General features: G+C 41.3%; 1 protein-coding gene across 1 annotated transcript in view; it reads right to left on the bottom strand.

The window, feature by feature from the left end:
• SLC25A48 (solute carrier family 25 member 48) overlaps positions 1–25,128 on the bottom strand; it is a 98,530-nt gene that overhangs the window by 10,289 nt on the left and 63,113 nt on the right. Inside the window, exons 5-6 of the mRNA XM_082252705.1 lie at positions 15,844–16,101; positions 7,935–8,068 (exon numbers count right to left, since the gene is read on the bottom strand). Coding sequence (XP_082108831.1) covers positions 7,935–8,068; positions 15,844–16,101 — 392 coding nt within the window. The remainder of the gene's footprint in view (positions 1–7,934; positions 8,069–15,843; positions 16,102–25,128) is intronic.

Below are 25,128 nucleotides of genomic sequence, written 5' to 3'. Positions count from 1 at the left end.
ATCTGTGCACAAATAGTCCCAGCACATGGACAATGTTATAACAGAAGTATTGCAATTGGAAAAGTTGCCCTAATTTTTTTTTTTTTTACAGCAAAAATGTTTTTTTTTTTCATAAATCAGCCAGAACTGACAGCAGTCGGTAAATACATGTCTAATACATGTATAATAGGGTCCATTCACACATCTGTAATATGGGTTTGCATCCATTCCACAATTTGGCAGAACCTTTACAGACCCATTGATTTTCAATTCCAGTCTGAAAAATTAGGCATTCACAGGATAAAGAAGTAAGTGTCGGCCATGAAAGGCCCCAAAAATTAGCCCACATGCATTTACCTGATAGCTAAGAACGTTGTATTCTGTGGCTGAAGGTACATTAGGCATTCACAGGATACAGAAGTAGGTGTCAGCCAGTATTGGCCCCAAAAATTAGCCCACATGGGTTTACCTGACAGCTAAGAACGTAGTATTCTGTGGCTGAAGGTACATTAGGCATTCACAGGATACAGAAGTAAGTGTCGGCCAGTATAGGCCCCAAAAATTAGCCCACATGGGTTTACCTGACAGCTAAGAACGTAGTATTCTGTGGCTGAAGGTACATTAGGCATTCACAGGATACAGAAGTAAGTGTCGGCCAGTATAGGCCCCACAAATTAGCCCACATTGGTTTACCTGACAGCTAAGAACGTAGCATTTGATGGCTGGAGGTACATTAGGCATTCACAGGATACAGAAGTAAGTGTCGGGCAGTATTGGCCCCAAAAATTAGCCCACATGGGTTTACCTGACAGATAAGAACGTTGTATTCTATGGCTGTAGGTCCATTAGGCATTCACAGGATACAGAAGTAAGTTTCGGCCAGAAAAGGCCCCAAAAATTAGCCCACATGGGTTTACCTGAAAGCTAAGAAAGTAGTATTCTGTGGCTGAAGGTACATTAGACATTCACAAGATACAGAAGTAAGTGTCGGCCAGTATAGGCCCCAAAAATTAGCCCACATGGGTTTACCTGACAGCTAAGAATGTAGTATTTGATGGCTGGAGGTACATTAGGCATTCACAGGTAACATAAGTAAGTGTCGGCCAGTATAGGCCCCAAAAATTAGCCCACATGGGTTTACCTGACAGCTAAGAACGTAGTATTTGATGGCTGGAGGTACATTAGGCATTCACAGGTAACAGAAGTAAGTGTCGGCCATGAAAGGCCCCAAAAATTAGCCCACATGGGTTAACCTGACAGCTAAGAACGTTGTATTCTGTGGCTGATGGTACGTTAGGCATTCACAGGATACAGAAGTAAGTGTCGGACAGTATTGGCCCCAAAAATGAGCCCATATGGGTTTAACTGACAGCTAAGAACGTAGTATTTGATGGCTGGAGGTACATTAGGCATTTACAGGTAACAGAAGTAAGTGTCGGCCATGAAAGGCCCCAAAAATTAGCCCACATGGGTTAACCTGACAGATAAGAACGTTGTATTCTGTGGCTGAAGGTACATTAGGCATTCAAAGGATACAGAAGTAAGTGTCGGCCTTTATAGGCCCCAAGAATTAGCCCACATGGGTTTAACTGACAGCTAAGAAAGTTGTATTCTGTGGCTGGATGTACATTAGGCATTCACAGAAAAAATAATTGTCGGCCCTGAAAGGCCCCAAAAATTTGCCATTGAATGAAAATGAAATGCCTGTTATGCCGCTGTCTGTAGCAAAGCCAAGGACCAGGAATTGCTCTGACTGGATGGCGATCTGGTGGATATTTGTGGCCTGGCATGAGGAATTTCAATGAAACATGGTTGACTGGTCACATGTGTTGAATTCCTCAGAGATCCATGCCTCATTCATTTTTATAAATGCGAGGTAGTCTACACTGTCATGAGCTAGGCGAGTGCGCTTCTCGGTCACGATCCCCCCTGCTGCGCTTAACGTCCTTTCGGACAGGACACTGGACGGGGGGCAAGCCAACATTTCCATTGCAAATTGTGCAAGCTCTGGCCAGAGGTCAAGCCTGCCCACCCAGTAGTCCAGGGGTTCATCACTGCTCAGTCCATCCACATCGGCCGTTAACCCAATGTAGTCGGACACCTGCCGGTGTAGGCATTCCCTGATGCTGGATCCGGAGTACAACTGTCGATGGTTCGGCTGAAAGAAGGATCTCATATCTGAAGTGACCAAGACATCTTCAAACTGCCCCCTCTTTTTGCAGGCGCTGTTGGATTGCTACCCGCAACTGTGACTGGAAGTTCCTCTGCCAGCGCACGCAAAAGCAGAATGCAGCATTTCACGCAGCAAGGCCTGGAAGTGCTGCATTTTGACCGCCCTCTGTGACTGTGGTAACATTTCCGCCATTTTTTGTTTGTACCGGAAGTCTAAGTACGTTGCCACCCAGTACTGGTCCTTGGTCTTTATGCTTTTTATACGGGGGTCCCCCTTAAAACACTGGAGCATGAAGGCCCCCATTCGCACTAAACTGGAAGCGGTGTAGTGGCCTGCTTCTAGCTCATCATGCAGGATAATGTCGTCCTCGTTCTCCTCTCCCCAACCACGGATAACACCAGGGATCCCAGAAAGGTTTAAAGCATGCTCTTCTTGCTCCTCCTCATCCCCCCCAGCACCATCCTCCTCCTCTGACTCCTCTTCAGACTCCTGCTGTTGATTTGTCTCAGATGGAGTAGCACCCACTGGGAATTCATCCAACATTGCGACTTCCTCATCTTCCTGCTCCTGCTCCTCGACAGCTTGATCAATGACACGACGCAATGCACGCTCCAGAAAGAAGGCATAAGGTACGATGTCACTGATGGCACCCTGGCCGTGACTGACCAGTTTGGTGATCTCATCGAATGGACGCAGAAGTCTGCATGCGTCCCGCATGAGCAGCCACTGGCGAGGTGAAAAAAACCCAAGCTCCGCAGAACCTGTCCTGCCGCAGAGTTCGTACAGGTAGTCGTTAACTGCACGTTTCTGCTGGAGCAGCCTATCAAGCATATGCAACGTTGAGTTCCATCGCGTCGGGCAGTCACAAATAAGACGCCTGGCGGGCAGGTTGTGTCGCCGCTGAATGTCAGCAAGGCGAGCCATGGCTGTGTAAGATCTTCTGAAATGGCCCGAGATTTCGCTGGCCTGTCGCAAGACGTCCTGGACCCCAGGGTATTTGGCAACGAATTGCTGCACCACCAAGTTCAGGACGTGTGCCATGCATGGCACGTGTGTTATTTTGCCCTGTTTCAGCGCGCTCAGCAGATTGGCACCGTTGTCACACACCACTTTACCAACTGTCAAATTGAGCCATGTCAGCCACTGATCTGCCTGTGAGCGCAAAGCTGAAAGGAGTGCAGGACCAGTGTGGCTTCCAGGCACAACAGATGCAGCACAGCATGGCAACATCTCACCTGGCATGTGGAATAGGTTCTGGGGATCTTGGGTGGCGCAGCGAAAGAGATGGTAGCAGCGGAAAAGGAGGAGTCATCTGAGGAGGAGAGGGAGGATGGAGCAGGAGGAGGAGAAGAAGAGGCAGGCCTGCATGCAATCCGTGGCGGTACAACCAAATCTACACGGGTGCCACGGGTTACATGCTTGACAGCCGTCAGAAAGTTCACCCAGTGGGTAGTAAAAGTGATATATGTTTTTAAATTACCCTGTGACAAAAGTCTCTAGAGAATCGCAGTATATCTGGAAAAAGGTATATAACATCCCGCTTCAATCTGTGGTATTGGGGGGCCACAGGTTTATCACACCAGTTCTTCAAATAATTGGCCAGTAACTGTTGTCACTGTGTGTAGCACAGTTAACACAGCAAAAGAGGCCACATTTTTGCAGGACTAAAATACACTCTTAGAAAAGTATACTGTTAAATAACACCCCACTTCAATATGTGATATTGGGGGGGGCCACAGTTTTATCACACCAGTTCTACAAATAATTGGCCAGTAACTGTTGTCACTGTGTGTAGCACAGTTAACACAGCAAAAGAGGCCAAATTTTTGCAGGACTAAAATACACTCTTAGAAAAGTATAATGTTAAATAACACCCCACTTCAATATGTGGTATTGGGGGGCCACTGGTCTATCAAACCAGTTGTTCAAAAAATTGGCCAGGGAGTTTGGCACTGTGTGTATCAGACTTAACTCAGCAAAAGAGGCAATATTGTTGCAGGACACAAATACACTTGTAAAAGTATACTCAGATAACACCCCACTTCAATATGTGGTATTGGGGGGGGGGGCACTGGTCTATCACACCAGTTGTTCAAAAAATTGGCCAGGGAGTTTTGCACTGTTTGTAGTATTGCTGCAGCATACCTGTCACAATGCTGCACAGTGCACAATAATACTACTAATCCACTATAATATGCTTTCTACAAAGTATATTATACTGTGGATTACCCCCCCCCCCCCATATAGCGCACTGCACAGCAATAACAAAAAAATTGCAGCCCTTTAAATGACTTTTGTGGACATTAACAGAGCGATTTGTGTGACTGCTGCTGATCTCTAACTGCCCCTAAAGCACCGACTGGATACCTGCACCTAACCTGAAAAGATACTAGTAGACCTATACCGAAATACCAGCCCTGAAAAGGACTTTTTGTGGATCTTAACAGAGCTATTTGTGTCTGGCAATCTCTCCCTGATGCATACAGCAGACCTCTCCCTACGCTGGCAAAAAGCAGAATGTTAAATGGCCGACAGCTCAGGTCTATTTATAGGGTAGGGGGCATGTCCATGTGCTGAAATGTTTTAATTGGCTGTCCTGTTCCACCTGACGCCTGTGTCATGGGTCAAAGTTCTCCCCAATGTAAACTAATATGGCCGCCGCGAACAACGCCATGTGTTCGCAAATTTGGCGGGTAGCAAAGAAGCAAAATTTGCCCCGAACCGACCGCCGGGCGAACCGCAAGGCCATTTCTACTGTCTACCCTCAAATTGTAAAGCGCTGCGTAAACTGTCACGCTATATAAATCCTATTTAATAATTATGATAATAATAATAATTACAGCAAATATTGAAACCGTGCTAAAATGAGGTCATTCGCTTAGTTTCACTAATCTCCTTTTCCACTATTGAAACTGAAAGTGCTCACTTCTGAGTACTTCCGCATTCATGCTCTGTTTTTCAGCTCCAAACCCCTGACCTCCATATTCAGCACGAAAAGTTGGCATTGGGATTTTATTTAGATCTCTGATGTCTTCACAATGCAAACCTGTTCCTTACTGGAAGTAAAAATATAATTTTAGAGTCGTCTATTCACTTCAGGGAATCCCAGAGAGCCCTAAGCTTCTTTGATAAGATCCCAGGATTTCTGTCACATAGGGAATTATCAGTCTTCTTGTGACTGCAAAAATACAACTTTCAAAGAGAGTTCAAAAAAGGAAAAAAATAAAGCCTTTTACTGCTGCTGATATAAGGGTTAGTCTAATGTCCTACTTGCAATCCAGCTCCTTTTTAAACACACCACACCACAAAGCACAGGTGGTTGTAATCTTTGCATCGTGGGGCACTGAAATACACATACATTAAGGTGTGCTAGCAAGCTTTCACAGCCTAGCAGTGGGAGGGTTAAATGCGATATCAGGCAGGCATTTTTAGTGCATCCTTTAATGCGATTGTCATTCAGTACTACTGAATACATTCAATTGCATTTAACTAGTATTCTCTCATGACTTGTTACAATGTAACTCTTATAGGAGTTAGTTCTTACAAGCTCATATTTGGCATATTCACCAAGAACTTATCAGTATACTGTATGTACAAATTCTAATTATACAGCTCTCATTGCAAAATATTTATAACACTTTAGGATAGTGTAGTGTACTACTGTGGCCACTGTGTTAGAGGTCATATCAGAAATGATGGAACAGGCCTTCTTCCTTGTACAGGAAATACCTGTAATCACATCATCTGTCAGTATTTCCTGCATGTCTGCAAGTGTGATAGTGTAGTGATAATAACCTCAGTAAAGCTGGGGCTACACATGAGATAGCAATTGCTTGTTAGTAAGAGATGTAAGACCTTGTTGATAACTGCCTCAACTGCAATTAATGAGACCTTACCACCAGACTAACATTTCTAATATAAATCCTAATCAAGCACTCAGTTTGAAAGAACTAAATACATTTTAGGTGTGCTAAAACCAAAATGTTTGCTGTGTCTTTCAGTTCATTTTTTTTTAAATAAACAGCTACATCCTCAGCAGGAAAGCATGGCCCTGACTAAAAATGTGATATATATATTATTATCTTTTTCTTTCTCACAATGATGCTATTTCTTGCATAGATTACCCAAATACTCGGTGGTAATTCTTTAACACAGTTCTGGATGTCCAAAACTGAAGCTAGTCCTTAAAATATAACCAGATGACACTGCATTGAAGGTTCTCATTCAGGTATCTGTTTTAGGTGACTAATCTCTGTCCCCATCTCACAATTGTATTTCAGTGTTGCCACTCTGGTACATGGGCTTCTGATGAAGACTAGAAAACACATTATGCAGGTATGGTTCACAATTGTAACCAACTGGAAACCTGCTGTGAGAAATACATAACTCCCAATTGTCCCTGATTTCGAGGGACTGTCTCTGATTTTGTACAATGTCTCTCAGTCCCCCTCATTCTCTCTGATCTATTTAGTTGTATATAAATTGAAGGTCCTCATTCAGGTATCTGTTATAGGGTGACTGAGCTCTGTCCCCATCTCACAACTGTATTTCAGTGTTGCCACCCTGCTACATGGGCTTCTGATGAAGACTAGAAAACACATTATGCAGGTTTGGTTGACAATTGGAACCAACTGGAAACCTCCTGTGAGAAATACATAGCTCCCAATTGTCCCTGATTACGAGGGACTGTCTCTGATTTTGTACAAAGTCTCTCAGTCCCTCCTTCCCCCTCATTTGTCCCTCATTCTCTCTGATCTATTTAGTTGTATATACATTGAAGGTATTTATTCAGGTATCTGTTATAGGGTGGCTGAGCTCTGTCCCCATCTCACAACTTTATTTCAGTGTTGTCACCCTGCTACATTGGCTTCTGATGAAGACTAGAAAACACATTATGCAGGTTTGGTTCACAATTGTAACCAACTGAAAACCTGCTGTGAGAAATGCATAGCTCCCAATTGTCCCTGATTTCGAGGGACTGTCTCTGATTTTGTACAAAGTCTCTCAGTCCCTCCTTCCCCCTCATTTGTCCCTCATTCTCTCTGATCTATTTAGTTGTAAAATGTACTTTTTATCTTTAAAAAAAGTGTTTCCCAGTGCTAAACCTTTCATCCAATTTCTAAATTGGTGCATTTCTACATTTCAAAAGCCAGTGTAAAGGAATAGTAGTGTTAAAAAAAGCACTTTTGGGTTTAACTAATCGTTTATTTGCATAATTCCCCTTTAAGGGGGCATACCTAAATACTTTTGCTAATAGGTGTCTCTCCTTCCCATCTCAAAAAGTTGGGAGGTATGAAAATACAATGCAGCAATCACTGGAGTGCATGCAGGTAGATAGACACAGCAGCAATAAGACTGCAGGTGATTAATATCACTCAGTAAGATGCAACGGAAGATAAAAATTATGAAAACATCTTTTTTTTAAACATTTATGGTTTATAATACCAATGGTTTATCCAATCCTTCAGCATTTCCACACCCTATATGCAAAAATATAACCCCTTCAAAAGTATTAGCACATTTGTGAAGCAAAAGTCATGGGTATCAGTGAAGGCCTAAATCAATAGATCATTATTAGAAATGATCTGTTGCTGCAAGAGTACATTGGTTGGGGAATGGCAACCAACACAAACCTGACAGTTTTCAGCATGTGGTCTGCTGTAATTTTCTAGGTGGCCACAGAAAATTAAGGGCGGGAGGGGGGGTGGTCACAGTTGTATGTTTAAATAACTCTTCAAATGTTACATTTATAGATTTAGTTTCTGTTTCCAATGTACTTTACCTGAACACCTTCATTTTGGTAACTTTGAGAAATACAGTCTTTAACTCCTTTATATTTTTTTTTATATAAGTTATCTGCTTGAAGACGAGTCTTAACAACATCCATAGGAGTAGCAGTTCCCCAAGAGATGGCTCCTAAAATAAAAAAAAAAAAGAGAAAGAGGGACATTATAGTAAACACCAAATTCACATATAAAATATAATCAATAAAAGTTTTCCCAATGACAAAAGCATTATTTAATAAGTAATGAACTACGGATCAGTAATGGGATTGCAAGCGTGTATTTCTATGGATATTTTAGTGATTTTTATAGCATAAATTTATTAAATAACATTTTTCAGACCAGTTATTGTTTTTAAAAACTAGGCTTTCCTTATGTGCACGCTAATTAAATTGTTGGATTATTTCATGATGCTCAGGGAACAGGAAATGAGGTTGGCAGGAAGCAGGGGGAGATAAAAGGAATTGAAACACAGCAATGTGGTGGAAACAAAGGAAGATGTGTGTAAGGGTAGGGTGGTAGTTTTTTGTCACGTCCTCCATGTTTTCTTCCATGCTGGGTGCCAAGCAAGGGTCACATGAGAAGCCTATCCTAGGGTGGGTTCTTCTGGGCCATGCTAGGCACCTTGTACAGGGTCACTTTGACTATACTTGGGTACACATGACAATGTACACTTTATCTGTTATTTGCACTTAAGGGGGACATGCTGAGCTCTATCCACATCCACCTGTCCAGCTTTTTCCCATACCTTTCCCAGTTGGGTGACAGACCACTGGGGGAAGGAGAGCCGACAACCTCTCCTTCACTGCTAGAAGCCATTCCACCTATAACAGGTTCATGCTACCAACAGGCTGCTGCAAAATTTCTGTTACCCTGAGTAATGAGCTGCCCGGCATACCTGCAAAGGTAGTGTTAATGCAGTACAATGTCGAGCAAAGGCATTCCTCCAGGGCTGGGGTCTTCGGGGCGAACTCCAGGTTCTGAAGACTTCACATCCAAAGGGCAATAACCTTCTGTGCCTGGTGGGTGTCATTTGCCATCTCTCTCCTTTATGGGCCTCGGTCTAAACTCTCCACTAGGTCTCTGTTGGGAACATGCTGTTGGAGATAACTTAAACCCAAACTGACCATAGCTGGCTCCACACTCTATACCAGGCCACTGTCCCAATAATATCATAGGCTAAGTGGGCCAGACCAGAGACAAACAAGACCAAAAAAACAAGAAAGAAATTAATTCCCCCCCCCGCCCCGTTCGGGAGAGCACCTAACTAGCTATTTCAATCTGCAGGGCAGGTGTCTCCATAATGACATAATAACAAGAAAGGTCTATGTCAGAAGAGACTTTACCTGAGGATGATTCTATCACCCGATTTCCTGCAATCATTCAAAGAGAAGAGTAGCGCCTGGGGTCCTGGTTGCCCAAGGATATCATGAAGCTTCTATAACCTAACTCATCAAAAGACGTCCTCCAGGGCACAGGGCCTTCCTTCCTGTGCCCTTGAAGATGTATTTTGATGACAAAATGTATTGGGAGGAGCCTCCTGCTGACGACATCTCATTCCTTGAAGTGAACTTTACATGCCTGCTAAGTGTTTTCTTTTATATGCGCAGTACTATTAACCACCTTTGAGTGTATTTTCTTATTTATTAAACATTTTTAAAGATTTTTACACTATGGAGAGGCTTTTGTCTCAGTTTCTGAATTGTTGGCGTCCCTGGTAAATTGAGCAGCATCCCAAGTGAAGATCTGGGCTTCATAATTAACACCCAAGAAGCGCTTTATGACTACCCTGGAATAGGGGGTCATGGGGAGTCGGTAAGCAAGAATTCTGTCTATCACTGTGTTTGTGGTATTTGTTGGTGGCATCACAAGTTCAAAGGGTAGAAGAAACTTCACATTTACATGCTCTGTACTTGTGGATGAAACCTTCTGTGGTCATTTTTTTTATTTGTATTTGAATTTATCATGTTTTTGCATTTAGTATTTGCGTTCATTCAAGATAAGGTCCTATACACAGTCACTTTATTACAGTATATATGTTTACTTTTGGTATTTCTGCATACCTCCCAACTTTTTGAGATGGGAACGAGAGACACCTATTAGCAAACGTATGTAGGCATAGGACACACAACATGCCACTTCACCTTAAAGAAGAATTACACAAAATAATAATTAGTTAAACACACAAGTGTTTCTTTTTACCATTACCATTCCTTTGCTGTGTTTGTAAGTTTCAAAAGCTAGTGTAATTTAGAAATTGGATGAAAGGTTTAACACTGAGAAAAGCTTTTTGAAAGATAAAAAGTGCATTTTATATACAACTATATACACTGAACAAAATTATAAACGCAACACTTTTGTTTTTGCCCCCATTTTTCATGAGCTGAACTCCAAGATATAAGACTTTTTCTATGTACACAAAAGGCTTATTTCTCTCAAATATTGTTCACAAATCTGTCTAAATCTGTGTTAGTGAGCACTTCTCCTTTGCCGAGACAATCCATTCACCTCACAGGTGTCACATATCAAGATGCTGATTAGACAGCATGATTATTGCACAGGTGTGCCTTGGCCCGGCCACAATAAAGGCCACTCTAAAATGTGCAGTTTTACTGTATTGGGGGGATCCAAAAACCAGTCAGTATTTGGTGTTATCACCATATGCCTCATGCAGTGCAAGCTCTTTCGCATAGAGTTGATCAGGTGGTTGATTGTGGCCTGTGGAATGTTGGTCAACTCTTCTTCAATGGCTGTCCGAAGTTGCTGGATATTGGCAGGACCTGGAACACGCTGTCGTATACGCCAATCCAGAGCATCCCAAACATGCTCAATGGGTGACATGTCTGGTGAGTATGCTGGCCATACAAGAACTGGGATTTTTTCAGCTTCCAGGAATTGTGTACAGATCCTTGCAACATGGGGCCGTGCATTATCATGCTGCAACATAAGGTGATAGTCGTGGATGAATGACACAGCAATGGGCCTCAGAATCTCATCATGGTATCTCTGTGCTTTCAAAATGCCATAAATAAAATGCACCTGTGTTCGTTGCCCATACCATAACCCCACAGCCACCATGGGCCACTCGAGCCACAAAGTGGACATCAGCAAACCACTCACCCACACAACGCCATACACACTATCTGCCATCTGCACTGTACAGTGAAAACCGGGATTCATAAGTGAAGAGAACACCTCTCCAAAGTGCCAGACGCCATTGAATGTTAGCTTTTGCCCACTCAAGTCAGTTATAATGATGAACCATAGTCGGGTGAGGATGACGAGCATGCAGATGAGCTTCCCTGAGACAGTTTCTGACAGTTTGTGCAGAAATTCTTTGGTTATGCAAACCGATTGTTGCAGCAGCTGTCTGGGTGGCTGGTCTCAGACGATCTTGGAGGTGAAGATGCTGGATGTGGAGGTCCTGGGCTGGTGTGGTTACACGTGGTCTGCAGTTGTGAGGCCAGTTGGATGTACTAAATAAAGAATTCCAAAAACATTTGTGCTAGTTATGTGAAATTAGACACAAACAACGATTAAAAAAAAACAATAGCTTCTGGCACAGGCCAATAGAAAAATCCTTAAACAATAATAAACAAATAGTGCAGCGCTATAAAATGATAAAAATGAGTATATATAAAAAATTCATAAAAAAACTGTGACTCACATAAGTCCATATAAGTCCAAAAAAGAAAAAAGAAAAATAGTATAAATAGAATTCCAGTGACATAAATAGCTAATTCCATAGGAGAGAAAAGGACCACAAATCCCAGCATGTGTAGGAGAGACACTCTTCCCAAATCCTTTTGTGCAACACCAACATAGAGAGACAACAAAAAGGAATGGCCGCTTACCAGAAACAATTGGCCTCCAACTTAATGGAAAAGCCTATTGCACTTTAGGGAGATGACTTTCTCAAATGTAGCAAAAACCCACAGGAATTATTTACTCTGACACTCTTCCAATTCAAGTCTGGATGTCATTCCTGAGATATGTAGAATGAATATAGAAGATCAAAGCGTAATATTGTTGATAAAAGCCATTTTATTTAAAAGTAAAAAAAGGTGCACTCACATTTTAGCTGTAAAAACAGCCATATCAAGGATCCAAATACAAACGCTGCAGCAAACAATCTAACCGAGTAGCGAGAATGGCCGAAGAGCGTGGTGACTTCACGTTTGGTCCCACCCAACACGTTTCGTCATAGCTTTGACGTCGTCAGGGATGTCAAACCTATGATGAAACACGTGCAAACACATACATAAGCCCCACACACATATGTAAGCGGTGATTGCACCACACATATGAAGTATCGCCACAAACGTAAAGCGTGACCAATGGATAATTTAATGTACTGTAGTTTGCCGTAATTACACCGGCATGCGTAATTTTAAAGCATGAGATGTTTGATATCTAGTTACTCGGCATAACATCATCTTTTTTATTTTACCAAAAAAAAATGGGTAGTATAATGTGTTTGTGTTCACTAATATTAATTAAAGTGTTTTTTCCCCCCCAAAAAATTGCATTTGTAAAACCACTGTGCAAATACTGTGTGACATAGAAGATTGCAATATCCACCATTTTATTCTATAGGGCCTCTGATTAAAAACAGTTATACTGTTTGGGGGTTCTAACTAATTTTCTAGCAAAAAAAATGAATGCTTTTACATTTATGAGAGACAGATCTGGGCCGCTAGGCAAGTGGTTAATTTGAAGCAGTATAAGTAAACATTGTAGGCAGCAAAGATAGTAGTGCCACATGGCTCTACCTATCCTGAATAATAACTGCTTATAAACAGTAACATCTCTAGTGATGCTATATTTAAAAATTACCTTATGGCAATTTATAATGCTAAAAAAAGTTAGCTATTTCACCTCAATTAATGTGATATTTAATGTAAATGTTTTCTTATATGTTAGAGCTTTTTTTTTTTTCTTCTTTTTTTTTTATCTGATTTGACACACATTAGTTATAGCTATTACCGAAGACACTGAACCATGCAGAATTTCGTCTGATTTTGATGTTAACCACAGACATGATGTGGTTAAGCAATTGCAATAAGAACGTTGTTAGCATTCTATTCCAGCATACATCACTTTTAAGACCAAAAATAAAATAAAAATAACTCTATGCTTGTGCATTTACATTTACTTTTGCCTACAACATTCTGCTACAGCCAATAAAAAAAAAAAAAAAAAAAAAAAAAAAACATGAATATTAAAAATACAGTTATTAAGGCCGAGGTGTGCTTCTGGTAATGCAGACTTTGCTTTCTTGAGTCAGAGAGAATGGATAGGGGGCTCAGTTGCTTTATTTGTGATATCTTTAGCTGTAAGAAAATATTGAAAACATCTTCACCAGACTCCGTTGTAGTGGGTGGTAGCGTTTTTTGGTAGCGTTTTTAGTCATAGGTTCTTTTTTAGCTTCTTATAACAAATAAAAAGTGCACAAACAAGTTTTTTTTGATTAAGCAAGACAAAAAAAACATAACACTGCAGCAATCCAAAACATCCATCATCTTTCATTGTTCGGAATGGTTAAACTGATGAAAAGTAAAAACCTAAGCTGGTTGCTATAAAAGTTACTTCCATTGCCAATTTTGTATAGCTGGGACCTATATGCAGAACATTTTTGGCACCCAAAGCAACACTTATCAGGTAGGATTACCTTTTTACACAGAGAATTTATGAATTTGACTGCTTCTAACTTAGCTTGAAATATAATGAATTTGTAGAGAGGCTCATAGAAAATGCCTATATTCCTACTTATTATGATAAAAAAAATTGTAGACAACAACTATACAGAGTGAAGCTGCCCCTTTGCATCTCTGCCTCCTGGAGGCACAAGCCTACCATTCCGAATTCTTTCTTGATTCCTCTATTTTGGCCACCAACCTGGAATTTCATTTTTATTTTCTAATTTTGACAAAAGTGACATAGGAGTGGAAAATGGTTTAGGAGATTTCCTTTAAGTCCTATATATGGGGCAAGACAGGAACCAAAATTCAATATTCAATATTTATTTACAATTATCCTGATAAAGAAGAATCACCAGTTGCATGTGAAAAATGACAATATCAGAAATAAACAGACTAAAAAATGGCTATGGATAAACCATGCAGAGGCATCAACTATAAGTCTAAAAATCTATCAAATCAAATGCTGACCAAAGGTGGGAGCTCTGTGAAAAAAAAAAAAAAAAAAACAGAGATCCAGAGCAAAGACTCATAGTGCAGTAATTAAAAACAGATCAATTTATTATAAAAAATATTTAGGGTGCACTTACCAGCCTGGATGAAATTATAGACCAACATGTGATGGAAGATCCCAGGTATCCCTAGGATAGGCTGAGAAAAGGGGGATACCCCAAGAAACAAATTCTTCCCCCCAGCACACCCTGGTCTATGACGTTGTCCAAATGTTATATGAATAAAGCCGGCACACGAAAAGGCTTCTTCCAAGTAAAATTCTTTATTCCAACATGGATAGCGGTGACAACATGACAAATTCTGACGCATTTCGGCTTTACGCCTTCCTCATAGAATGCTATGAGGAAGGCGTAAAGACGAAACGCATCAGAATTTGTCATGTTGTCAACGCTATCCATGTTGGAATAAAGAATTTTACCCGGAAGACGCCTTTTCGTGTGCCGGCTTTATTCATATAACATTTGGTTTGGACGTTCAGCCTGAGCACCGACACTTAGCTCTTTATCTTCCAACAGTGCGGCGGAGCTAGGTTGAGTTATTGTTTATGCCATTTATGACGTTGTCCAGGTTGACGGGTCCCTCACTGACAGTGGCTGCAATCCTCCTTTACATAGTTCAGTGCCTCCAGCTACAGCAGCCCTGTCTGCTCTGCAGCCTGGCCAGGCTTTCTTAGGATCGACTGGACATAAATGTAGGCTAAGTGGTTCAGTGACCTCTATGTGAAAGGATTACATGCCCTCATTCCTACATGTGTTTTGTGAGTGTATGTTGATAACGTTTTATCATAAATGGATCTGTTTTTAATTTATTGCACTTTTCACTGGATCTCTCTGTATTCTTTTTTACAAACTCATCTGTTGGATTTTCTACAATTTTCTTTCACATGATGATATTTACCAGAACAAAAATAGAGAGGGTGAATCTGCCTTGTGAGTCTCCAGCAAGGAGAACAGCGAGCAGCACAGAAGTGACATCACCAAAGCTTACTCTAAATCTAGTTGAATTACCAGCCAGCTACAACAGTGCCATCTCACACTACAGATATGCAGTAATGAGGCTCAAGACACAGGAGTGCCTAGGCACCCTCAAATACCAGGAAATGCACTGATCTTTTTCAGTAGGAATTCAAAGTAAAAAAGTACATTTTCAGGTTACTGCTTAAGCACATTTGACATTTCTAGGTGTTTCCTGTAACAAAGCAAATCTTTACTTTTTGAGTTCAGTTCCCATTTAAAGGGCAATTGTTGGCAACAAGTCAGTGAACAATAAATCATTGATATGAATCAATGAAAAATGTGAGTCATTCCTATGCACCAAAAACTGAAGTAGTGCTAAAACCCAAAAATGTATCCTAATCTGAGTTTTCTGTAATCCATTGCTGCTAGAATTCAGAGAGCAATTTGCACAGTCATTGGGAATATACATACTGAATTTGTGAGTTGTAATTTTCTCATTCTGTAGTGTTAATCTCTTTGTAGATGAGCAAAAGTATCTTGCGATCAAGTGGATTCAGCTTGTGTGTGAGAGGCTTATGAGTTTCTGCTGAGCTGCTTATGACTTTATGCTGCCATTGCATTCCTATTTACTGATGAAAAGCAGTTGTGATCAAAAACAATTGCTGGAGTGCATAGGCTATTTTATGATAATGTAGTAGAATTATGCCTATATAGTTTTAAAGAATACAGAAAATGCGTACCTGCAATGCCACCTGCTAGCCACACCGAAAAAGCATTTGGGGTGCTATGATGATCTACGGTCAGCCACTCACAGATATACGTGTAGGGGATAAAGTATAAACAGTAACCAGGAACATCTCTTAGAATCATTGCTCCAGCTCCACGATACATTCCAGTGAAGCCCTCTTTCTTCAGTATGCAGTACACACAATGTATTGGTCCTCTGTAGGTTGCTTGATAATAAAGGAGTGATGTCTTCTGGTTAATTGACAGGCCTTCTTAAACACATAAGAAAATAAATTGTATATATTAGAGGTAAGGGGTTATTTTGATACAGTTGATATATTTCAGTAAATGGAACATCAGTACATGGAGTACCAGTAAACTTCTAAAAATAACAGAATTGCTTAGGTGTAGAGCCCACAAGACATCTATGTTCGAAAGTTCCCATACTGTATGTGTACTTTGAAAGCCATATTAATCTCAGGCTAACACCTACTAAAAGCCTCAGCTTTCTAGATCTGGAGATCTCTCTCTGGCCGTTTCATCAGCACTAACCAATGAGAGCACCTCAAAAGCCAATAATGCAGATATTACTGACATGTGGACATAGAGAGCAGCAGCCGGGAGTTTAAAGCCAGAAAAGTTTATATAAGTTGCAGTAAAATGCAAGGACTGCGTTATAAATAAAAAAAGTTAGAATAAATACCTAACTAACCCTAGTCTTCCACATTGCAGACCATAACACCACTATATATCCTGTGAGAGTCCTCGAGATTGATAAGTACCCCAAATAACTTTAGATTTAGGATTATCATTGTTTTCACCAGAATGATCGTGCCATTATCCTTGCTTAGGTGCTGCAGATAGAAGTATATTAGAAGGTCAAAAATGTACCTGTTCTAAATTTTTCTTTACAGATAATATAGATCTTTAGAATTCCAATATAGGGATCATTCTCTCTACTGGATGTTTTCTTCATTTCAGACTTTTCAGCAAGGGAATGAAAACTAAACATCTGACATGGCAGAGCCCTAAACTCTAATGCTGTTGGAGTTTCCAGAAAACATAAGATGTTTTAAAATTGTAGACTGATCCTTTAACAGTAAATTTTATTACCACCAGCCATCTCTCTCTCTCTCTCTCTCTCTCTCTCTCGCTCTCTCTCTCTCTCTCTCTCTCTCTCTCTCTCTCTTTATATATATATATATATATATATATATATATATATATATATATATATATATATATATACACAGTATGTTCTCCTAGGGCTGGGGGTTAATTTGTACACCTTCATTGTTACAGGTGCCATGCCCTCCAGAGATTGCTCTGATCTCCAGAAGGGGCTACTGACTGCGTGGGGGTTTGCTGGAATTTTTTACTGCTAACACTCTGACTGATCCTGATTAAATTCTGGGCTTTTTCAACCCTATGGCTGTCACCACCATTATGACAGTGTAGCAAAAGGATAAAGACAGGACTTTGGCTGCTTTACTTCAAATAACCCTATCTGTTAATTTGTGTAAATGTTCTCTCTATATTTTGTATATTGCCAGTTCACTGGACTCTGACCCTAATGTGTGCAGGTCTGATTTTGATAGAGTCATAGCTCCACTAAACAGAACTATTATTTTTAACTGCTGTTTTATGCATCTTAAACTAATAGTAGGAACTTCTAAAGCTAACTTTAAAAAAAGATAAAAATCATCATTTATTCTTTTTTATATTATTCCTTTTATATTCTCTTTTTTATTCTTTTTTATATATGTTTTGTTTAAAAATATTTGTAAAAAATTATTTTTTACATTGGGGTCAGCTAAGGAAGAGGAAGGTCCCTCGAAACACTTCTTGTGATCCCGAGTTCCAGGTGGACATTACAATCCATTGGCCATCGACACTGGGAACGAGGAAGCAATGGCACTACACATGCTTGCTAGGCTGTCAGAGCAATTTCCCTATTAACAGTCAGTGGCACAGAGATCCAGTCTTTGTGCCTGCAGCAGCTCATCATTCATCCAGCTGCACCCTTTTAGGACTGTGCCCCCGTAACAGGCTCAACCTCTCCTGTGGACTCCCTTGTACAGTATATATGTGTGATTATACTTTTGTGAGTATTCATTTTTAATTTCTCTTTGTAGTTAAACCTCGTTGGAACTTACTAAACCAGAGGGGCAGCGCTGTCTCCCTCCCTTACCCTCTCTCTGTTCAGAGACAGCGCTCACTGTGCACAACTCTTGGTCTCCACTAATGATTAATAGCCAACCGGACTGGCTGCCAATCATGTGACTACTATGACAGCCAGTCTCAGTGGTGTTGTGATTGGCCAATCTTTCCAGCTTCTCTGCATTCAGAAATTTTTAGTTTTAGTTTACATAGTTTTTTAGATAGTTTAGATAGTTTTCTATTCATAGCTGTAGTACAGCTTCTATGAGTGTTGGAGCTGGGTGGAAAGGGCAGGCATAGTCAGGCACTCTTGATGTGTGTCCATCACTGCTCCCTCCATTCTTGTTACCCCTGCCGCACTGAAATATTACAGTGGTGGGGGTGGGATGGGGGGTGGGGGCATTGATGGGGGAGGATTTCACCTAACAGAAGAGACATCAGCACAAGGGACACATCCTACTGATTGTAAGTGTAGCCGGACCCCAAAAAGAGGCCCACTGAATTTATAGTGACTTAGGTTCTCCTCTGCTTTTACAGAGGCTGCCAGCCCACCAAAGCACAGTCCAAAGCACACTGACACAAAAAAGCAGTCTAGGAGAATGTCTTTTAATGATTTATTGCTCAAGCCTAAACAGTGGGAGAGGGTGCAGGGTATTGGATACACCAAACTCCATAATTTAATAAGAGGACTCTCTCTTTTCTCTGTGTTACACTCCTCAGAGATATATTTTCTGCTACACTTCAAAATACAGTTCCCCACAAGAGGCTAAGGACTAAGGGAAAGCCAGAGGTAGGGACACCATAGAAGAAGAACTATTTGGCTCGGGTATCTTAGTAGTACTCCACAGTCACCAGGATCTTGTAGAATAGTCAGTATTCACTTGGCCAGGCAGCAGCTGTGCTAGTGAGGCTTCCCAGACTGGATCCATCAGGTGAAATCTTAAGGTGTTGCAGACAACTTTAGAAGTAGAACCCCTCAGCTCTGCCAAAGCTGGGACCTTGAGCAGCCACTTGTCTCAGCAGTATCTCCTACGAGGGATGGAGTTATCCAACTTTCTTGTTGGAAGACTAGTGGAATCTCTTCTACAGGAAGACCCTGCTATCCTGGAGATCATGATATTATCAGCCTCTCCAGCCACCCTCTCCCAGGGATTTGCTGGAGCTCAATAAATATTCAGGCAACCTATTTGACTTTCCCCATCCAATGTTCTGGAAATATCCAGAAAGTAGGAGGGAGTAATCAAATCTGCAGCCTGTGAACTGCAGAAAAGCCCAAAGCAATGGAGGGACAATTCCCTGATTAAAGTGAGACTAAAAGAGAAAAACTAGATGTATCTACCAGTTAGCAGCCCACCTAGGAGGGTGCTACCAGTATGTCAGTATGTTCCTTGTGCTGATTTCTTTTTTAAATTTGACTGTACTTAGGCTTTAACAGGCAGTGGGCAATGGGGCGGCTGTGCCTTTTGCGCATATATAAATGCCAGGATCTTATGCATTGAGGCTAAAAGCAAAGTGTGCATGAAGCCTAAAAGTTGTTATCTTTGTCTATATTAAAGCACGTTAAATGTCTCGCTTGTTGTGTGATGGTGAGTCCTCTGCTGGTAGAATGTGTTTATTACTATTATAATACTAGCATAAGCTTATTCAATACATTGTTCAAACACACATCAACAAGATTAAAAATCAATTATCTCTACAGACTGTAGTAAGTTGAAAGCCAGTTTAATGCAAAGGATATTGGTCTTTGTCTTTTATTTATAGGCATGTATATTTTTTGCATTCAATCTGTATTTAGCATCTAACATATTATCAGTTATTTTGCTTTAATGAGGTTGTGTAGAAAAGAAAAGTGAAACACTCCTTAACCACTTTACCACCGGAGGATTTTGCTGTCTTCCGTCCAGGCCACTTTTTGCGATTCGGCGCTGTGCGACTTTAACTGACAATTGCGCAGTCGTGCGACGCCGTACCCAAACGAAATTTACGTCCTTTTTTTCCCACAAACAGAGCTTTCGTTTGGTGGTATTTGATCACCTGTGCGATTTTTACTTTTTGCGCTATAAACAAAAAAAGAGCGTTTATTTTGAAAAAATAACAATATTTTTCACATTTTTTTATATGAAATTCCCCCCAAAAAAAATGTAAAAATCAAATTTTTTTAAAATTTTTGGCCAATTTGTTTTCTGCTATCTATGTTTAGTAAAAAAAATCGCAATAAGCGTATTTTGATTGGTTTGCGCAAAAGTTATTGCGTTTACTAACTAAGGGAAAGATTTTTGTCATTTTTGGTGGTTTTTTTTTAACGCGTAATGGCGGTGATCTGCGATTTTTTTTTGCGGGACTGCAACATTGCGGCGGACAGATCGGACCCTTGACTGACATTTTTGACACTTTTGGGGGTACCAGTGACATTTCTACAGTAATCAGTGCTATATATATGCACTGTTACTGTAAAAATGACACTGGCAGGGAAGGGGTTAATTTTATTGGAGAGGGAGGGGTTAATGTATGCCTGGTGCTTACTGACGTGTGGGGGGGGAGGTGACTGTGTGACAGAAGGACAGATCGGATGTACAGCTATGCTGAACACTCCGATCTGTCAGTCCCTGTCACTATGGAGATCCGCCCGCTGTGTTTACACACAGCGGGCGGATCTCCAGACTCGATCCCCGACGATCGGGGCAGAGCAGCGGCAATCGCCGCTGCTCCTCCGCTGGCCCGACTCCCGCTGTGAATGAACACAGCGGGAGCGAGCGCCGCCCACAAGGGGCGGAGTCCAGCGACGTAGGTCTACGTCGCTGGACGGGATCGCGGCACTTTGCCGCAGTAGCCTCCATGTGAGCGGAGGTAAAGTGGTTAATCTGTGCCCTGATAAGGATCAGCAGGCCTTAGCTCAGGAATTGCTTTTGTCTCTTAAAAAGCAGCTTCAAGACTGCTGGAATGATTAGAGCTACTTCAATGTAACAGCACCATGGTCTTGATTTCCCACTAAAGGAAGTAGGAAGATCCACTTTACAAAAGACACCGGTCTGCCTTCTCATAGTCACATAAATTCTCATACCCTAAATCCAAACTCCAGAGCAATGAAAAGATGGCACATATGGAACAGAGAAGCTGCAAAGGCCAGGGAAAGGCTGGCATACCTTGTTTGGTATGGTGGACTGTCAGGAGGTCCTGTCACTTTACCCTGATGGGTAAACTGTCGGTGTCCCATGAAACTTTAACTCCAGGCAAATATCTAAATACACATATGAAATACATTTAAAGTGTTACTAAACCCAGGATCCTACTTTCACTATATCTGTTCTCTCACAGTACACAGAACATGGAAATGAAATTATTTCAGCAAATATAAATTGCTAAATACCTTTTTTTATCAGCTGAGCTGATCTGTCCTATCAGGATGCAGGATCCCTGACTGTCTGTCTGGACAATGCTGATTGGCCCTGTGCTGATCACCTACACTTTCCCAAGAAAAAAAAAACTTTCTACTAATACACACTTCAACCTGATCATGTGCAGCCTGACCCTAAAGGCTCTGTCTTATTTGGACATGTTCTGGAGTCAGTGGAAGAAGAGGAGGATCTGTGCAAACAGGATCAAGCAGCCTTTTTACACAATGCAAAGAATTAACCCCTTAGGTTCCACATTGAGTATACCAAGCATGCTTTACTGCGTATACAGACTCAGTATACTGTTGTAGGTTTAGTAACACTTTAAAGTAGCAGTTTTATTGGTCAAAGGATTCATATTTTATTCATTCAGCCCTGAAATTTACACAGTCATATCACACTGCAAAGTCAGGAGGATGGCACCACTTTCTCTGTTACAATTAGGAAATACATTTCAGACACTCTCTGCTCCTAGCCTGTTGATTGGCCAGTAAAGGAGCAACAAGAGCCTAGGCCATCTAGTTGCTCACTTTGCTTTTTCCTTCTCAACTTGCTCCTCATTAGAAAATTTGTATGCAGGTCTTTTTAACAACTCAAGGAATCACACAGTATTCCTGATTCCCAGAGGTTCCGTTTTTTTCAGATCCATCACCTGCGTGTGTCTCTCACCAGAATTCATGATTGGATCATCCCTTTAATGGCATTTTAATCTATACACTGCTCTAGCTCGATGACCAATGGATTAACTTCCCTGCTATATTCTTGGTAATACCCTGGCCCCGACACCACTCTACTGTTAGTGGCAGGAGCAGGACTTTGCAATTTCTAAGCCCCCCAGAGGAATGGAGCAAGATATGCGAGTCACTCCACTTCCCATATTGTACCGGCAATTGAACTCCTACACGGTTGGGTCTCAGTGGTATAACACCCGAGCAAGGATAGTCCGCTGCCTTCTGGCTTACACGACTATCTGCTTTAGGGGGTGTTTGGATCTGTGTGATATGAAGAATATTTGGTGGACCTGTTAAAAAAGTTAAAAGGTTGTGGATTCGGGTGTATGGGTTGGTCAATACAATCCTTGATGATAACCTGCGGAAAAAAACATGTGGGAAGCACTTTTACATCAACCAATTACAAATATTTTGCAAAGTAAGCGTGCATTAATTACTCACATTTTCATGGCCACTAAACAGACTGGTAAGATTGTTGAAATTGCCAGTGCTTAGCTTTGAAAAGGTGAAAAACAGGATACCGGGCATTTTTATAAATAAATAGCTAATAGTGGTTCTTAATGATACTCATGACCGCTTCTTAAAGCGGTAGTATACCGCTTTTTTCACTTTTAACTACAGGTAAGCCTATAATAAGGCTTACCTGTAGATACAATTAATATCTCCTAAACCGGCACGGTTTAGGAGATATTTGCAGTGCATGCAGCTGCTCACGCGAGCGGCGCATGCGCTCTGAAGGTCCGGCGGACCTTCAGCTTCCCTTGCCGGAGTGACGTCATCGCGGCTCCGGCCAATCACAGCGCCGGAGCCGCAGAACCCCGGACACAGCGCCCGCAGGTGTGTCCGGGGGTTCTTGTCGGGGCTTCGTTCTAAGGTAAGTAATTCATAATGAGCTAGTATGCGATGCATAGTAGCTCATTATGCCTTTGTCTTGCAGTTTTTTTTTATTTTAGGTTTACAACCGCTTTAAGTACCTCGCAGCCTTGGTTGGATTACTTTGCATCTTCTCCACTTACCTCTTGATTCCTAGATGTTTGAAGGTGGAGTGAACCTGATGGTTTCTTAATGAGCCTCAGGGAGGGGAAGCTGGACCCCCCCCCCCCTCTTCTTTTCTCCTTCCCCTCCAACCCCTCCTCCCTCCTCTCTCTGTTTACCTCCCTTTTCTTCCTAATTTTTCTTTTCCTTTCTCGCTACCTCTTCTTTCTGTCCTCCAGTTTTTCCTACTCCAGAATTTTTTTTTCACCCCTCTCTCCAGTAATTAACACTGAACCCCCCCCCTTTTTCTTTGGGTTATTTTTAATGTCTTTTAGAAAATCTGGCAGTGGAACAAATCCCTCTTAGTAAACCCACTCACGAGTGCATAGGCTTTATCAGGGGAGTTTTCTCTTGGTTTCCAGTGTTATCACTCTCATAGTCTTGAAATGGGTAATCTTTGCCATACTAGATGTAATGGTTTTCTTTCTTATCTCTCCCTATATTGGTTTGTTTTGATTCATGTTTTCTGGGATGGTTGATCAGTTTGTTCTCTGTAAACATTGACTTCACAAGAGCACATGACACTGGGCGATGTTTCTTAATCTGGCTTTTTGGAAAGCTGAATAAAACTGTTGATTTAAAGTGTTATTAAAACCAGAACGTACATTTACCATATCTGGTCTCCTACAGTACACAGAACATGGAAATGCAATTATTTTAGCTGCTTCCATACTGGACGAATTCCAGCATTCCTTGCCTACGTGTAAAAATCACCATTTTTTTTGCTAGAAAATTACTCAGAACCCCCAAACATTATATGTCATTTTTTAGCAGAGACCCTAGGGAATACAATGGCAGTCATTGTAATATTTTATGTCACGTGGTATTTGCGCAGCAATTTTTCAAACGTGTTTTTTTTTTGGGGGGGGGGGGGGGTGGGGGGTGGGGACACTTTCAAGATTAAAAAAAAAAAAAAAAAACAGTAAAGTTAGGCCAATTTTTTTGTATAATGTGAAAGATGATGCTACGCAGAATAAATATATACCTAACATGTCCCACTTTAAAAAATTGCGCACATTTGTGCAATGGGGCCAATCTTTGGTATTTAAAAATCTCCATAGGCTACGCTTTAACGTTTTTCACAGGTTACCAGTTTAGAGTTACAGAGGAGGTCCTGTGCTAGAATTATTGCTCTCGCTCTAACGTTTATGGCGATACCTCACATGTGTGGTTTAAATGTTGTTTACATATGTGGATGCGACCTACGTATGCGTTCACTTCTGCATGCGAGCACGAGGGGACAGGGGCGGTTTCATTATTATTTTTTTATTGGTTATTTTATTTAATTTTTATTTATTTTTTTTACACTTTCCCTTGACTTTTTTTTTTTTATCACTTTTATTTCTATTACATGGAATGCAAACATCCCTTGTAATAGGAATAGGGCATGACAGGTCCTCTTTAGAGAAAAAAAAAAACAAACAAAAAAATGATCTCAGGCTTTCCAGTTAAAAACACGGCAGTGCTTACAACTGCTAGGGCCGGACGTGATGTCATAACATCGCACCCAGCCAATGAGAGTCATGGAGATGACTAAGGATCTGGTCCTTGGTCAGCACTATGGTAAACTTCCGTTTATATAATTACATGTTTGATATTTTGTTAGTCCTGAATTGGTCAGGGATGTCCCCCGGGTGGTGCTACCGGGAGTCTCAGCCTGGCACATGGGGGCCCACCCTGTTTTGGCTGTCAGAGTTTTTGTCCCTTTGCTTTGAGTTTGGCCATTTGGGGTGGTGAAAAGTGTTTTGGGTGGGCTCTGTTGTGGCCACGACTCCTTTCCTGCTCCTTATGCCTGGTTGCTTCCACGCTGCTTGTTTTTTGTGACAGTGGGTGGGACACAAGTGTACCGGCATCCTCCCATTCATGATGATGTCATCAGGGAGCCATGTCCACCGGAAGTGTTGTCACAAAGACTGGAAGTAATGGGGATTGCAATCAGAGATTTTACACTATATTTGTTTTTGGTGCCTTTTTGGATTGC

The sequence above is a fragment of the Pelophylax lessonae genome, assembly GCF_965119305.1.
Source record: "Pelophylax lessonae genome assembly, chromosome: 4".
NCBI classification, from domain to species: Eukaryota; Metazoa; Chordata; class Amphibia; order Anura; family Ranidae; genus Pelophylax; species Pelophylax lessonae.
This window is presented reverse-complemented; position numbering and strand designations above follow the sequence as displayed.